The sequence below is a fragment of the Felis catus genome, chromosome A3 (assembly GCF_018350175.1).
Source record: "Felis catus isolate Fca126 chromosome A3, F.catus_Fca126_mat1.0, whole genome shotgun sequence".
In the NCBI taxonomy this organism is placed as follows: Eukaryota; Metazoa; Chordata; class Mammalia; order Carnivora; family Felidae; genus Felis; species Felis catus.
Window position 1 is genome coordinate 133,661,050 of NC_058370.1, and position 16,832 is coordinate 133,677,881.

Below are 16,832 nucleotides of genomic sequence, written 5' to 3' on the forward strand. Positions count from 1 at the left end.
TCTTAGTTTGGGGCGATATGAATTACCTGACGTCCAGGCAACTAAACGTTTAAGTGCCAAGAACTCCTAGTAGTAAGACACTGTGCCTTAACCTGCTGGAAGAAGTTTTCTTTGAGCTGCACAAAGGATGCGGAGGGGTGGAGTGAAAGGGCTCTACCCATCCTGGATGCTTCTGTCCACATCCTCCTGCCCACATCCCTTCTCTGGGCAGGTCGTCAGCTGCAACACTAAGTGCTAGTGTTTAGTATCTGAGACTCCTGTCACTGTGTCTCTGCTCTTGGCACTTAAGAAAATGTGACTGTTATAAAAAACAAATTTTAAAAATTTTTTTTAAAAAATGTTCTATTTATTTATTTATTTATTTATTTAGAGAGACCCAGAGTATTGAGTAGGGGAGGGGCAGAGAGAGACGGAGACACAGAATCCAAAGCAGCCTCCTGGCTCTGAGCTGCTGTCAGCACAGAGCCCAAAGCGGGGCTCGAGCTCACGAACTGTGAGATCACGATCTGAGCCCAAGTCGGACGCTTAACTGACTGAGCCACCACCAGGCGTCCCAAAAACCAAATTTTAAGTTGAAATTACTTAAAGCCACTTTTCACTTTTCATTCATTCAGGAATGACCATTAAAATATCAGGAAGTCCCAGGAATCTACAAAACCAGCATCAGGAAATGCATTCGTTCTTTGCTAACGGTTTACAGAACAAAGACTCCGTAAGTTCTCTATCCCTTCCACGGTGAGGATATGGCATACAGACCCCTGAGAACGCGTCATCTCCGAGACTAGATGCTCCCAAAAAGAGCGGCCGCCCCTGCTGACCACACAGGCGTCTCGGCCACCAACTGGAAAGCTGACGTTCAGGCCACAGAGCCCAACAGGAGAGGAAGCAGCTTGTAAAGAGTTGACTACAAAATCTCAGTTTCCTACACCAACCTCCTGCATATCTTCCCCTTCTTTCAGTCTCATATTTATTCGCTGTTAACAAAATAAGATGTTTGGCAATGGATCGAAATGGTTACGTGGTTAATAAGATGCTTGGCAATGTGTCAAAATATAAAACGTGCGCCTTTTTGGTATAGATATTCTACTTACGGGAACTTTTTCTAAGAAGATAATCATAAAAGTTTATGAACATGAATAGAAAACAAGGTTCACTGCAGATTTGCTTATAAAAGTAACAAACGGCAACCCAAATGTAATGAATGGAAAATTAAAGTACGGTGCAGCCACACACAGAAATTGCTACGTAGCCAGGAAGCTAATAAAGCAGAGACTTTCTGACATGGAAAGATGCCCATGACATACTGGTGACTCAAAGTAATCAGGATACAAAGCACCAGTAGAAAATGATCCCGCTTATACAAATTATTTTTATGAATGGACACAGAGAGATATATGAAAGATGTTTAGCTCAATATCAAAGTACTTATCTTTTGGGGTGATTTTTTATGTTGAATACATTTTTTTAATTTTATTTTTTAAATTGACATCCAAATTAGTTAGCATATAGTGCAATAATAATTTCAGCAGTAGATTCCTTAGTGCCCCTTACCCATCTAGACCATCCCCCCCTCCCACAACCCCTCCAGTAATCCTCTGTTTGTTCTCTATATTTAAGAGTCTCTTATGTTTGTCCCCCTCCCTGTTTTTATATTATTTTTGTTTCCCTTCCCTTAGTTCATCTGTTTTGCACCTTAAAGTCTTCATATGAGTGAAGTCATATACTTGTCTTTCTCTGACTAATTTCACTCAGGATAATACCCTCCAGTTCCATCCACGTAGTTGCAAATGCCAAGATTTCATTTTTTTTTTGATTGTCGAGTAATACTCCATTATATATATACGAGTTGATTTTTAATTTCATATATACAGACTAACTTTTAAAAGTGTATATTTTTTTTTTAATTTGAGAGAGAGAGAGTATGCATGCATGTACAAGCAGGGGAGGGGCAGAAGGAGAGACAATCTCAAGCAGACTCCAGGTTCAGCCCAGGGCCCAATGTGGGGCTTGACCCCACGACCCTGGGATTATGACCTGAGCCAAAATCAAGTATTGTACTTTTCAACCGACTGAGCCACCCAGATACCCCAAGAGTGCCTATTTTTATAATCAAAGAAAAACAAGATGGGATCTCTCCTACATTTTCCATTCATGCGTGCTCTACATCACCTATTTATGGCACACTGAATTTCTCTATAAAATTCATTTTGAAAAAAAGTTACGGAGTTTTATTTTTTTAATATTCTTTTAAATTTTTTTATTCTTTATTATTTTTGAGAGAGAGACAGAGAGAGACAGACAGACTGAGAGCAAGCAGGGAAGGGGCAGAGAGAGAGAGAGGGAGACACAGAATCGGAAGCAGGCTCCAGGCTCTGAGCGCTCAGGACAGAGCCCGACGTGGGGCTGGAATTCAGACTGTGAGATCATGGCCTGAGCTATAGTCGGCCGCCCAACCGACTAAGCCCCTCAGGTGCCCCAAAGGAGCTTTAAAATAAACACCTACAAGCCAGTCTTCAAGATTAGATCTTGGGCAACTAAAATTTTAAACCCCTAAACAACGGCAAACATTTACAAACTTGAGGTCCTCAGCATGAGGAACCAGTTGAACAATTTTACCACCATTAACTTCAGCATCTCCCTTGGAGATGTTGGATTCCGGGGGGAATGCTTTTCAGACATTCTTTCTTCCCCACAGAGAGCCCTTTCCAGCCCACTTCTGTTTGGCCCACATCTACATCTTTCACTGGATGCGTCCTCTTCTGGAAACCCCACCTCTGCCTCTGTACATGCACACAGTGCCTGCCTCCGCTAACGGCCGGATCCACTAGGCTCGGCACACACAGGGGCCTGCAGCCCACCCAGGGGCCGGCTCGGAAGGTGGCTCCTTTGTACAACTGAGAGGCGTCATTGACACAGCACATTTCCAATCAAATAAACTATTCTACCAATGCACACGATCCATTCACTGAACCCCAGAAGAGGAAAAGCAACAGTGTGGGGTGCCTACCTCAGAAAGCAATGTGGTGCCTCCAATAGTAACACACTAATGGAGTTTCACAATTCACTAAACATTCTTTTTTTTTTTTTTAAACGTTTATTTACTTTTGAGACAGAGAGAGACAGAGCAAGAACAGGGGAGGGGCAGAGAGAGAGGGAGACACAGAATCCGAAGCAGGCTCCAGGCTCTGAGCCATCAGCCCAGAGCCCGACATGGGGCTCGAACTCACGGACCGTGAGATCGTGACCTGGGCTGAAATCGGATGCTTAACCGACTGAGCCACCCAGGCACCCCTAAACATTCTTAAACAAGCAGTCTTTTGCAGAGTTTAGGCAAATGTATTTTCTCCTTACTGCAGCTGAAAAAAAAAAAGAGCATAACCCAAACACACATATATACATACCTGTTCCAAATCCATTCTTTGTAAAACACTGCTACTTAATTTTACCCCAATTAAATAAAAACAATACCTAGTATTTGTGTACCACACAGCAATTTCCTATGCCAGTCTCATATCCTCTGGGCTGATTCCTTCAACACCGTGAGAAATTGGCCAGGCAGGCATTGTTATGTACGAGGTCTGTTTATAAAACAACATGTATCTAAAAACATCCACTCTCCTATCTACAGTAAGACTTTGAGCTTAGCTGACTTTCTAAATATTCACTTAATGGAAAAAAAAAGTAGCAAAGGAAGAACAAAAGAACAAAGAAGACATGAGACATAAAACAACAAAAAAAGTAAGACAGTAGACATAAACCCAACCACATCAATAGCAACATCAATGTGAAAGGATTAAACAATCCCATCAAAAGGCAGAGACTGTCAGACTGGATTTAAAACATGCTGTCTACAGGAAACACACTTTAGATTCACACATACACTACAGGTTGGAAAAAAAAAAAAAACCCATGCAAACAGAAGCTACGAGAGCTGGAGCAGCCGTACTAATATCAGACTAGTATCACCTCCTTGATCCCGGGACTGATTCTCCTCCACTGAGCACTTAGGAGATCGCTCTGGGAATAAAAATGCGTGTAAGCATACTCCTAAGATGCACTTGTCTAAAAGCTGAACGCCTGCTGCAATTAACATTCTGAAATCAACAAGCGCCTGTGCAACAGCCCTGCGGTTGACTGCTCCGTTGACTGCTCACAGGGAATCGAGAGCAAGGCTGAGCCAGCGACAGTGCCTGTCACAAATGGTACCCGTGCACCATGCACACTTAAAACTCAGGTCTGCACCTGCTACGGCACAGACGCCGTCGAGTACACGGGCTTCCCCGGAACTGCCAGGAGAGCAAACCCTCAGGCAGAGGCAGGAGTGGTTTCCACAGGCCGTTTTTACAGAGAGACCCACAAGCAAGGCATAAAAAGGCTGGAGGCAAAGGCCTTCAGGATTGGTTTCTAATATTTTCCAAGCCTCTGCCAGGGGATGTCCCAGAGTGTCAGCACTGTTTCCCTCTCCCTCTCCAGAGGCAAGGGCTCAGGCTGCAGACAGGCACTCCCCAGGGCCTCCCACCTCGATGAGCGGACCTGGGAGGAAGCACTTCAGAGGCAGGTGGCTTGGCTCCCCGGATGCCCTCTGTCACTCACGCCCGTGTGCACCCAGACCCACAAGGGGACCAGCTGCATTTTTTTCCAGCTGACTTCTCCCTGGCCTCCTCATGGATTCCACTGGTATAATGAGAGCCCACATACCTCATTAAAAAACACTAATGGAGGGAGTACTTTAGCGACGCTCCATGTGAGAGGGAAGTCTGAGTATGTATTTGAGGCCAGAGAGGACATTTCTTTAAATTTAGTTTCTTTCCTACCTTTTTTTTTTTTTAAGTTTATTTTATTTATTCTGAGAGAGAGAGAGAGAGAGAGAGAGAATGGGAGGGAGGGAGGAAATCCCAAGCACTGAGCCCGAAGCAGGGCTCAAACTCATGAACCAGGAGATCATGACCCGAGCCGAAGTCAAGAGTCAGCCGCTTGCTTAACTGACTGAGCCACGCAGGCGCCCCTCTTCCCTACCTTCAATTAGTGGTTGGGGTTGGATTCAACTCATCCCACGCTCCAGGAGACTCAGGCTCCCCCAGTAAGAGAAACTGGACAAATGGAGTCCAATCATGCCCCGATGTGCTGTCTGAAGCCTCTGGAAGTGTGCATTCTCCACAGGAGTTGACACACGGTAAAGACCGGCTGCAAGACAGCACCCACCCCCCCCCCCCCCCCCCCAGCTGGCTGCCTGCCGCCCGCAGCAACCTGCACCCCAGCTCTCACCTCGCACATCTGGAGCTGGAAAAGCCGCCTCTCCTTCTCCATCTCTTCGGCGATTTCAGCCCCGCTGATCTCGGTGCGAATCATCCCATGCAGCTTGGCATGCTCCTTCTTCTCCTTTTCAATTTTGGTGCTGCAGGTGAAAAAAGCAAGGATAATTTGAGATGCCACCTGGCACGGCAGTCCAAACCAGACCAGACGGGCCTGCGGGGATCCATTACCCAGCCTGCGAGACAAACGTGCATGAGTCTTCTAGAAACAAGACGGCCTCTTAACTCACCGGAATGGAAAATGCGTGTGGTTATAAGAATGTCACACTTGGCCTTTTTTGGGTACTGACTCAAAATATACTTTCCTAAGCCCCTACTTCATGCCAGATCTGGGTCAGAAGAGGTAAGAGAGCCTGCTTACACCTCAGAGGCTTCCTTCAGGGCAGCGTTCTGTTTGTCTGTCCGTCCATGTGTCTGTCGGTGTGCCCGCTGAGCCACACACAGGGTGCTATGTGGCGGGAGACTCCCTCCCTCCTGGGATTTCTCCCTGTTGCTCTCCACCCGCCTCCTCGCTGAGTGAGGTCTTGCCAGGGCTCTGTCTCGGACAGCGCTCGACTCGGACAGCGCTCTCTGTCGCAGAACAACCCTCACACGTAAATGGTTAAAGAGTTACTTTTAAAAACTATCTTAGAATTATTTCAAGCTCTCACATTCTCAAATCTTGGGATTTTGTGAGTAATTCTGTCCCCACTCCATGTACGTATGTCCTGATTTTGATCTCATTCCCCTTTCAAACCTTTCCCTTTTAGAACCACAAGAGCCTCTCAGGTAACCTGCTTCAAAATCCCCGTCCGTGCCCCTGGTTCAGAAATGCCCAGAAGCGTCTCCTCTGAGAGGCCTGAGGGCGGCCCCAACAGCAGCTGAATGGAAATCCATCTCTGGCCATGACCCGATGACTCTGGCGGACTGGCAACAAACCAGCAAGTTTTGGCTTCCTGTCTACACAGGAGGCCTGGTGAGCCTCTCCCTGTCGAGTGCACAGCACTGGTCAGCGGAGGAAGGAGGCTCAGGGCAGGGACAGCAAGCCTGGAGCTTCTCCGGGATGAACAGAGCTTCACGTGCTCTAGTTTATTCCATTAGTAAAATCCGGAATTTGGGGATCCGAGCAACTTGGAGAAATTTTGGTGTAGAAATTTAAGATTTCCAGGAAGGGACAAGTATCAGAGATTTGGTATTCCCTGGTTTGAGCTTTGTGATCCTTCTCCACTGAACAGATACCCGGGGCTGGTTTTAAAAACAACACACACACACACACACACACACACACAAAACCCCAAGTCCAATTAAATACTTGTAGTGACATCTGGAACAGCTTTCTTCTTAACACCTCTCACTTTGCCAGATGGCTTCATGTTAAAGTCTCTCTCTCCACTCAGAAAACTACATTGTTACCCAATGCGCAGTCATTACACAGCAAACGTGAGACATTTCAAAACATGTTCTCTCTCTCAAGTATTTACAGTAATTAAAACCACTATCTCTGCAATCAGCAGCCCAATTCTAGTGAGCGAGCGGGATTGTCTCCATGCTGGGAAGGAGCAACCGTGACCAGGAGCGATGGCTGGAGCCAACCCGAGAGGTCCTGTCTTCAGGGGGGACCGTGGTGCACATCCAAGAATCAGCTGACCCTTTTCTTCGCGTTCTCGTAGCAGATGAAGCCATCAAATAAGGCTAGCGTGGGGAGTTCCAACAAGCTCTTTTCTCTCTCTCTTTCTAAACCAAGGGACTGGTGCTTTGGAGAAATACAGACATAAAGCTAAAAGCAGATGGCTCATGTGGATCGCCAGCAAGATGAAGTCTGAAATCGTGCAACTGTCATAAACGGTGATCAAGTAGAGAAAGTGTTTTTTTTTTTTTTTAAAGGAAAAAAAAACACCTCCCGAGAAAACCTGGCCTTATCCTTCAATCAGCTTTCCTGAAAATAACCCTCTACACCCGTGATGACATAACAGAAAAGGGACCAGGAACAACTTGTTTGAAGAGGTCCAGGGCGTCGCTGAATTTAGACACCGAGTATGGAAGCATCTGGCACAAACCACAGCAAGACGGTTTTAAGGGAATTCGTCCCTGGGTTAAGGTTTATTTAAGAAAATACCTTTAAGCTATTAAAAGCTCAGTTTAAAGTCAAAATCTCAAATTACCTACTAAAAAATGGCAACACTCACATTTTTGTTTCATAGTCCTTCCAAGCTTTATCAAAAGGCTTTTTCAGATCCTGCAAACAGAGAGGCATAAATTAAACAGAACTAGTATTAACTTCCGGGCAAGACAACTTACTTATTCCTAGACTGGCCCCGAAAGGAACATTAATTTCTGTAACAAATGACGCATGCGATCCCAGGGAAAAGAAAGAGCATGAAAAAAACACAGGCTTTTAACGAGATGAGCAGACGTGCCAAATGCACGGAGAACAAGCACGAGTCCCATCGCACACCCGCTCCCCACTGGCGTATGGACTCATGGCCTGTGGTGTTTGACCCACACCCTGCCCTCTGCCTTAGGACTGCTCTAAAATTAAACCCAGAAAAACATTTAATCTGCAAGTATTTTAGTACCTCTCTCTACAAAAAAAAAAAAAAAAAAAAAAAGGCAGGGGGGGACTCTGACTTTTTCTACGACCAGGAGAGATGTAACCCTGATTTGGGCCCCAACAAGGATATAAAAGCCATTCACCTTCTCCTGAGGTTTTTGTAGAGAGAGGTACTGAAATACTAAAACACAAGAGAAGGTGAATGGCTTTTATATCCTTATTGTTGGGGCCCAAATCAGGGTTACATCTTTCCTGTTCATAGAAAAGTCAGAACCACCCCCCCCCCACCTTTTTTTTTTTTCCTACTCTTGCGTCTGGCACTTAGGACCTCGGAAGCTGATAAAGCCAGTCTCAAAAGCACACTGAGCCACTAGAAATGCTACCAAATGGCTCCCACCTACTTATGCTCCCTTTCCCCAGGGTTCCTTTGTAAGAAAGGACCTCCTTTTGGGGGGAGGGACTTATTTTTTCTCTTTTGACTATTCACTGTCCTCCTGACAAGGCCCAGGCTCCTCGCCTGGCATCCGAGGCCTTCCAGGAACTAGTCCTTCCCATGGGGGAAGCCTCGTCTCCTGCTCCTGCACCTCCCCGGACAAAAGCCACATCAAAAGCCTCAGGAGCAGGGCCCTGCCGTGCTCCCACGCCCGTACACACGTGTCCCTCTGCCCTCCCATCCTGCTGACTCGGCTGGCGTGTTATTTTAGGACCCAGGGTCGGTCCAGGACAACGAGGAATGTTCCCCGGGTCCTCCCGGCTCACCAGGCCCAGGGCTCCCGCTGCCCCAACAGCCCGCCTGCGCTTCCAATGTGCCAGACGTGACTGGGAATCAAGTGCAGATCCAGTCAAAGAATCTCATCTCCTAAGAACTGGGGCACAATCATCTGTTTTTCGTATGACACATCTGTTTGTGCCAGGGACACGCTCAGCGTCTGGTATAGATGCCACTCGAGCCGAATGTTCCTCACTCACACGCTCACGGAACAGTTCACACCTGAGGTCTCTCTTCCCGAACAAGGAACATCCTTTGGAGGACAGAAAGATCAAGTCGGCTCAAGCCGTCCTGGGCCAGATTTTCCTACAGGGAAACCACATCCTGGCCAGGACCTTTCTCCCAGCGGTCAACCAGCCGCACGCCAGCCGGACAACCAGACTTCCCCGCACGGGTTTCCCCGCTCAGCTGACAGAGCCCCAAACCGTTCACAGGTTCCCAAAGGGCTGTTCTCTCCCTTCACGCCCCCCTTGCCATCCCACGTTTAGAGCACCAGCAGGAGGACCGGAAAGGCCATGGGTCACCCCTGGTGTGGCTGAAAGGTGGTGGCAAGGTAGCAAATCAAGGGAAACTGAGGGAGCAGGATGCCGTCCTGCCATCCCAGTAAGAACACCGCTGCCCCAACAGGCTGGCGTGACTGCGGTTCTCGGTTCCACGGGGAGCGGGAATCAGGGTCGTTAAGGACATACCCCTTTCACGCCTTTCAGGTCCCCCTTCAGCAGACTGTCCAGAGGGAAGGAGATGATGTTGTTCATATTCTGAATCTAAAAAGCAAGCACACAAAATTCTTATTCGATTTCCTTTTTTTTTTAATTTTTAAGTTTATTTACGTATTTATTTAGAGAGAGATAGAAAAAGCACGAGGAGGGGAGGGAAGACAGAGAGAGAAGCAGAGAGAGGGGGAGAGAAAGAACACCAAGCAGGCCCCTTGCTGTCACTGAGAAGCCCGACGCGGGGCTCGATCTCATGAACAGTGAGATCATGACTTGAGCTGATAACCAAGAGTCGGACGCTCAACCTATTTCCTTTTTAATCTGAAGTAAGAACAGCAGGATGTTCAAGAACACCTGGTAGTAATTAACCTTCACCAAAAACCTGGCCGGCACGTGCATGCCCGCTTTACCCATTCCTACGTTCTTTGTGGCGATTTCATTTTACAAATAACACTGTAACAAGTCTATTTTTCACAACAGCCTTCTACTACTAAAGTATGAAGTTTGTGGAAAGATAATTATTACGGTGAAGACAAATTATTTCAAAACAACCAATGACAGAATCACTTTAAAGATACCAGAACAGAGGGGTGTCTGGGTGGCTCAGTCAGTTACGTGTCCGACTTCGGCTCAGGTCACCATCTCCCCGTTTGTGAGTTTGAGACCCGCACTGGGCTCTGTGCTGACAGCTCAGAGCCTGGAACTCCTTCAGATTCTGTGTCTCCGTCTCTCTCTGCCCCTCCCTCACTTGCGGTCTGTCTCTCTCTCAAAAATAAACAAACGTTAAAAAATAAAATTAAAAAAAAAGATACTAGAACAGAATCACAAACACTTCCTGCTATCGCTCGTGGCTCTTAGCTCCTGGGCTATGGCTTACTCAAGTCTCAGGCTCACAGACCACAGCATCCCCACGGTGGCCCCCACGGGGAAAATCAGAACGAAAAAGAGAACGAGAGGGGCGCTTCTGTGTCTTTGTGAATGTGTAGGAGTCAATGTTCAGAGAGAGGAAAAGGAACGAGTGTGTGTTTGTGGTGTGTGTGAGCTGTGGGGCGCATGTGGGATGTGTGGTGTGCATGTGTACAATGTGAATGCGTGTGTGTGAAAGCGTGTGTATGTGTTCCTAGTGTGTGTGCATGTGGCTTTATGTGGTGCGTGCACGTGTGTATACAGCGTGTGTGGGTGTGTGTATGTGGGACGTGTGAGATGTGTGTATACGTATATAGTGTCTGTACGTGGGGGGGGTGTGCGTGCATATGTGTATATGGTGTGTGTGCGTGTGTGGTGTATGCGTATGTGTACTTCCGTGTGTGTGTTTATCTGGAGATAAATGAGAAAAGCAGGGAGAGAGGTTTTGAGATCCTCTGTCCCCTTCCCTGAAGCACAAAAGCAAGAGACAGTGACTTAGCAGGTTGTCACCATGGATTAAACCGACCAGAATCAAACCCTCCCAGCACACTCGAGCCCGCGCACACACAGCCAGCAAGGCTGTCCCCGCCGGCTTCAAACGTGAGGGAGCAAAGACACGACGCTTCGGTTAGGAACGTTCAGGCACAGACTCCCTGTGTTCTGGACCCTACAGAGTCCCTCCCCGACAACAAGCTGAAGACCTGCTTTCTCCTCTCCCCGGGCTCAGGCCACTGCCTTCAGTCAACACAACACGGGTCACTTGGGGATACACACACCTAGGTTACGGGCCTATAAAAAGTGAGACACAAGTAAGGACTTTGGAACCATATGCATTTACTCTTACACCTGAGCAGAGGAAACTTTTAATTTTAGTAGAATTACCTGGAATAGGAAGACCAACCACAGGCATAATTTTTAAGGCGATACGGGATCTGATTTTCATACACTACTCGGCCCACGAAACTTCAAAACAGAGGGAAGAAATTTACTTGAAAGCTACTGGTAAGGGGCGTGATAATGCACCGAACTGCCAATCTGCCAAATAAATGATCAACTAATGGCTGTCGTTTCAGAAATGCCTCTTTGGGGTAACTTTCGTCCGAGGCTTACACAACTCCGCGTCTGTCACGCACCCGACGCTCTTCCGGGGTACGGTGTAATCAGCTATGAGTGGCGAGGATTAGCCTTAAGTTAGATGTTCGAACGCCGAGACGCTGAGCTGGAGGCGAGGCGTGAGGATGACTGGACGGAACGGGGACAGACAAAAGGCCGTGCCGGTGAGTCAGCTGATGGCACGCACACCTGGTTTCCACCGTGGCAGGAGAAAACACGAGTGCAGGGCGCGGGGCTGCCCCACGCCTGTCTCCTTCCACATCTTCCACATCTGCGGGCACCCACGTGCGGCCACGCCAGCTGCCACCCCACGCCGGCCCTGCCCGCGGCGGGTGGGTCCCTCACACCGGGAGATCCCCTCCGCTCCGCCTTTCGGACCAGCTGCTCGCCCGCGGACTCCCTGTGCGCCGTTCTTGCCACCATGTTTTCCGGACCGAGGCAAAGGCTTCCCCTGCTCCTGGCCACCAGCCCCTGGTCTCCGCCTGCCCTGCCCCCTCCTCCACAGTTCTGTCAGATTCAGCTGGTGTGGTGCCCCTCACCCCTGCCCTCGGGACCCTCCACGGTCCAAGCCCCTTCGCCACTTTTCATCTTCGTATCCAGCCAAGCGGAATCCTTGGCTGTTCTCTGCTCGTGCTCAATCTGTTCCACCCGCTCAGCATCTTCCCGCAGCCCCCTGTCCAAAGCCTTCCCCTCCATCCCGCTCCCCGCAGATGCTACCTTCCCCGTGAACATCCCCCAGCCGCCAGCAGGAAGTGATCCCTCCCTCCCAAATCCTCCAATATTCTCTTTTTAAAGAATTTCTTCAGGTCCTTGACGGGTTCTACCCTGCTTCATCTCATCAGTCTGACCCCGTACGTCCAAAAGGACGATTTTCAGTGTCCTTCATGTTATATTCTCCACGGCACCTAGTGCCGGGCCTGGCCCGGAGCAGGTGCTTAAGAAACACGGATTGAGTAAATCAATATCTGTAAGCATTTTTCTGAGCATCTAATACAGAAGAGACAGAATCCAGGGATACATTAATATCTTTAAGCCAAACATCATACAACAAATGCGTATGTGAATTAACTAGTCCATTCGTTGCGTATTTATTCAGCACGTATTTGTAGATAGCAACTAGCTGGCTACAAAGATACATAGAACACAATGTTTGCCATCTCAGAGGGAGAATAAATATATACACACCAAGCTTTCAACAGAGAAAGTCTAAGACATACCCAAGACATACTTGGGAAGGAGGTGACTGTCCCAGTTGCTGAGTCTTGAGACACTGCCCTTTCAGCGACATGATCACACAGAGCCATGGCTAACAGTCAGAGGCACAGGTCAATTTGGCCCTGAACACCATCTAGAGACGAACCAACACGGCATCATCTTGGACAAGGCAACTGCGAGACAGGGGCCGCAAAAACAGCCCAAAGCGGGGCATCAGAGCCGCCCAGGGCGAGAGGCTGAGCCAAAGGCACCAGCACAACTCAATTTTATAGTGGGTTGGAGAACAAGGTGCTTACAGATTAAAAATCTTATTTCCAGAAAGAAACATAGTGGATTTGTTACAGGAGGCATGTGTAAGCATGAATGCACACATGAAGTGAGTGAGGAAAACGAGATCCTCTACAGTGGCGGGGACAGGACACCACACAATTTGGTTTATAAATCTATTTTGAGACTATTTGTTATTTAATTCAAATAAGAATGTAGGTACTGACACACAGGTATTAGGGCCAGAAGAGGTAAACTAAGCTTTGGCATCTAGAGTGCAACTGTCAAGTTGAGGAGTGAAAACTTTTGGAGATCTAAACACACTGACCAGCCTGCTTTCATTCTAGATACTGCAGATGGGGCCCATAGCCTAGCAGTGACCGGGACATTAAAGAGCCCCTACAGCTGCCAAGGAGATGCCCAGGGTCCTTAGGGAGTGACAGGAGAGGAAGCTAAAGAGGCACAGAGGGGTTAGCAGCAAAGATGGGTTAGACAGAGCCTCAGTCCCCAGGAACGCACCATTTAACGGGAGGGACAAAGCCCATAATTAAGTAAGCAAACTGCCATGTGGCTCTCAAGAGCCATAAATAAAGCACCATAGAATTTCCAAGAAAAGAAAATTACTTCTGGTCTGGACACCAGGGAAATCTTCGCTGATCAGGGGTCATGTGAGGCGGGCCTTTAAAAGAGGGGGAATTTCATCTTGCAAGACGGAGTAGAGGGTATCCCAGGCAAGAAGCGTGTGGACAAGCGAGCAAAGGCACACCCCAGCACGTGAGCAGAGAGAGGAGCAGGGAGGACGATGCCGAAACGAGAAGGCTGGACGCCAGATTGACTGAGGAAGTTCTGGCCTTCGCTCCAGGTGATTCTTCTTTCTGGAGTTACTCAAATGATCTAAAGTAAGAAACTATTACTTTTCTAATCAGAAAATCATTAGCTTAATTATTATAAAAGAAACAAAGTAGATTAGTGGCTGCCTGGGGCTGCGTGTTAACTGTAAGAGAACACGAGGGGCTGACCTTACTGGGGGCAGAAAACGTCTCCAGGCTGATTGGCGGTCACGGCTATGCCACTTGGTAAAATGACTAGAAATCACTTACTCATATACTTGAAATAGGTGAAGTTTATGAGATGTGAAACACACTTCAATAAAGCCGTATTTTAAAAGAAACATACAGGGGTGCCTAGGTGGCTCAGTCGGTTCAGCGTCCGACTCTATATTTTGGCTTAGGTCATGATCTCACGGTTCATGAGTTCAAGCCCCTCACGGGGCTCCACATGGTAGTGTGGAGCCTGCTTGGGATTCGCTCTCTCTCCCTCTCTCCCCACCCCTCCCCCACTTGCTCGCTCTCCTCTCTCTCTCTCTAGAAATAAATAAAAATAAACTTTAAAAAACCCCGGAAATATACAATTACAAATACAAACAGAATCCCCATTCGTGGATTCACTAACAGAGCTTCCGTTCTCCTGGACATTAGCCTCTGCACTCACACGCTCCACGTACATAACGTGCACAGCACAGCAGCATTCTGACTCAGGGTGAGAGTCCCAGGAAATGACTGCTCTGGTCTCTGCCTGGGCCGGAGAACACGTGCACCAGAGCCCAGATGTTCTGTCTTGGCAAGCGTGCCCTGCAGCACCAAGGCCGGGCTCTGGATCTTTCCCTGACTACGTACGTTGGGGCAGCCCCACAGCCTCAGGCCCACAGCTAAATGAGCCATCTTCTGCTCTGGCCAACAAGGGCGTAAACCACAGCCAAAAGACTAGTGCACATCCTTGTGCTCAGCAGCCCCAGCCTCAACTCATGAGTCATGAAATTTTTATGACCTATGGGAAGAATTAAATTATCCCTGGGTAATCCAACTAGAATATTTCCTTAGCGCCAAGCAAGCACTGGGCTTTGCCCTTCTGCTCCGACTTACTTTTTAACAAGCATGTTACAAAAATTGGCTTTCTGAAACACCAAGTATGGTCTGAATGTAAGTTATTAATCTTACACTGCTATTGACTATGGATCTAATACCAATAGCAAAGAGGCAATCTTTTCTTTTTTTTTTTTTTTAAATGAAAGCTCTTATTTAACTCAAGTCTACACCCAACTTGAGGCTCGAACTCATGACCGTGAGATTGAGCGTCACATTCCGACTGAGCCCGCCGGGCATCCTGCAGATTGGCAATCTTGAAAGTAACAATCCTCCCTTCTCTCTCTTCCTGTCTTCACTTGACAAGATGAGGCCACATGGAGTCAAAGGCGAGCGATCTCACAAGGAGAAATACAACGATTCAGTTGGTAGGGCAGACAGGGCTAGAACAACCTCAAGATCAAGAACAACCTCATATGCCCTTGCCACCGACCGGGGAACTAAAATGGACAAAGAGATGAGGTGGGGACTGGGAGAGGCAGAGCCAGCCAACAGCTGTCTTTCCGTGATGTTCTTCCTAATTATTTTACGTTTTTGGTCTTAAAATTCCTGGCCTCTAGCTTTGTCACTTCCATACTCTGTATTTGCACCTCCCCTCCTATGCTGCCTCAGCTCACAGGGTGCCATCTCACCTGCTACCTTAGCTCTAGTCGCTGGTGATCCAGCCAGAGCTCTACCCTTGGTCCCACGTGTACAACCGACCCCGGGGAACCTCAGTGCTGCCTTCTCCTTGACTTAGGCAGAGCAAGATGGCCTTGCCAAAGGAGATCCATCTAGAAGCCTGAACCTAGACAGGATGCTCCTATCATAGCTATGTTTAAGAAGCAACATGAGGGGTGCCTGGGTGGTTCAGCTGGTTAAGTGTCTGACTTCAGTCAGGTCATGACCTCACAGGTCCTGAGTTTGAGCTCTGAGTCAGGCTCTGTCCTGACAGCTCAGAGCCTGGAGCCTGCTTCAGATTCTGTGTCTCCCTTTCCCTCTCTGCCCCTCTCTCCTGCTTGGGCGCTCTCTCTGTCAAAAGTAAATAATAAATGTTAAAAAAAATTTAAGGGGGCCTGGGAGGCTCAGTTGGTTAAGGGTCCAACTTCGGCTCAGGTCACGATCTCACAGTTTGTGAGTTCGAGCCCCATGTCAGGTTCTGTGCTGACAGTGCAGAGGTTGGAGCCCGGAGCCTGCTTTGAGTTCTGTGTCTCCCTCACTCTCTGCCCCTCCTCTGCTCACACTCTGTCTCTCTCTCAAAAACGAACATTAAATTTTTTTGTTGTTGTTTAATTTAAGAAGCATCACAAGAAGAATCACAACAGAAAAAGTCCCTGGGCAGACTTCCTACCTCTGGGCTGATGAATCCAGAAAAGAACAGGTCTTCCCAGGGCTCTCCTCCAAAATCCTTAATAGAGTCCAACTCTCTTTGGGGATAATTAGCTTGTCCTTAAAGGATCAATGTATCACTATATAAAACATGGCCAAATAGTCTTACCTGAGATTTACCTGTGTCATGTAAGTTTATTTTAATCTGCCTCATTCATGAGAAACTGGAGAGGTAGATAATACTTTGAGATCTGTGGAGTTTTTCTTTTCTTTAAAAATTTTTAAGTCATTTATTTTGAGAGAGAGTGAGTGCACAAGCACACATGCAGGGGAGGGGCAGAGACAGAGAGAGAACCCCAAGCAGACTCTGCACCGTCAGTGAAGAATCTGGGGTGGGGCTCACCCTCAAGAACCGTGAGATCATGACCTGAGCCAAAATCAAGTCGACACTTAACCTAATGAGCCACCCTAATGAGCTCCCCTCTTTTTTCTAATTTTTTTTTTAATGTTTATTCATTTTTGAGACAGAGAGAGACAGAGTACGAGCAGGGGGAGGAGCAGAGAGAGAGGGAGACACAGAATCCGAAGCAGGTTCCAGGCTCCGAGCTGTCAGCACAGAGCTTGATGTGGGGCTCGAACCCACAAACTGTGAGATCATGACCTGAGCCAAAGTCAGACACTTAACCGACTGACCCACTCAGGAGCCCCCCTCCTCGTTTCTTTGTAACATGAGCAAATGCTGCTCAATCACCGAGTTAACAAGTAGAATCGAGGCTT

At 47.8% G+C, this 16,832-nt stretch overlaps 1 protein-coding gene across 9 annotated transcripts in view; it reads right to left on the reverse strand.

Annotated features, from left to right (window-relative positions):
* The window catches only part of ASAP2 (ArfGAP with SH3 domain, ankyrin repeat and PH domain 2), a 174,568-nt gene that overhangs the window by 65,816 nt on the left and 91,920 nt on the right, over window positions 1–16,832 (reverse strand). For all 9 annotated transcript variants that reach the window (XM_023252130.2, XM_023252129.2, XM_023252127.2 and 6 more), the window contains exons 4-6: window positions 9,301–9,375; window positions 7,478–7,527; window positions 5,266–5,395 (exon numbers count right to left, since the gene is read on the reverse strand). In XM_023252130.2, the coding sequence (XP_023107898.1) occupies window positions 5,266–5,395; window positions 7,478–7,527; window positions 9,301–9,375 (255 nt within the window). The remainder of the gene's footprint in view (window positions 1–5,265; window positions 5,396–7,477; window positions 7,528–9,300; window positions 9,376–16,832) is intronic.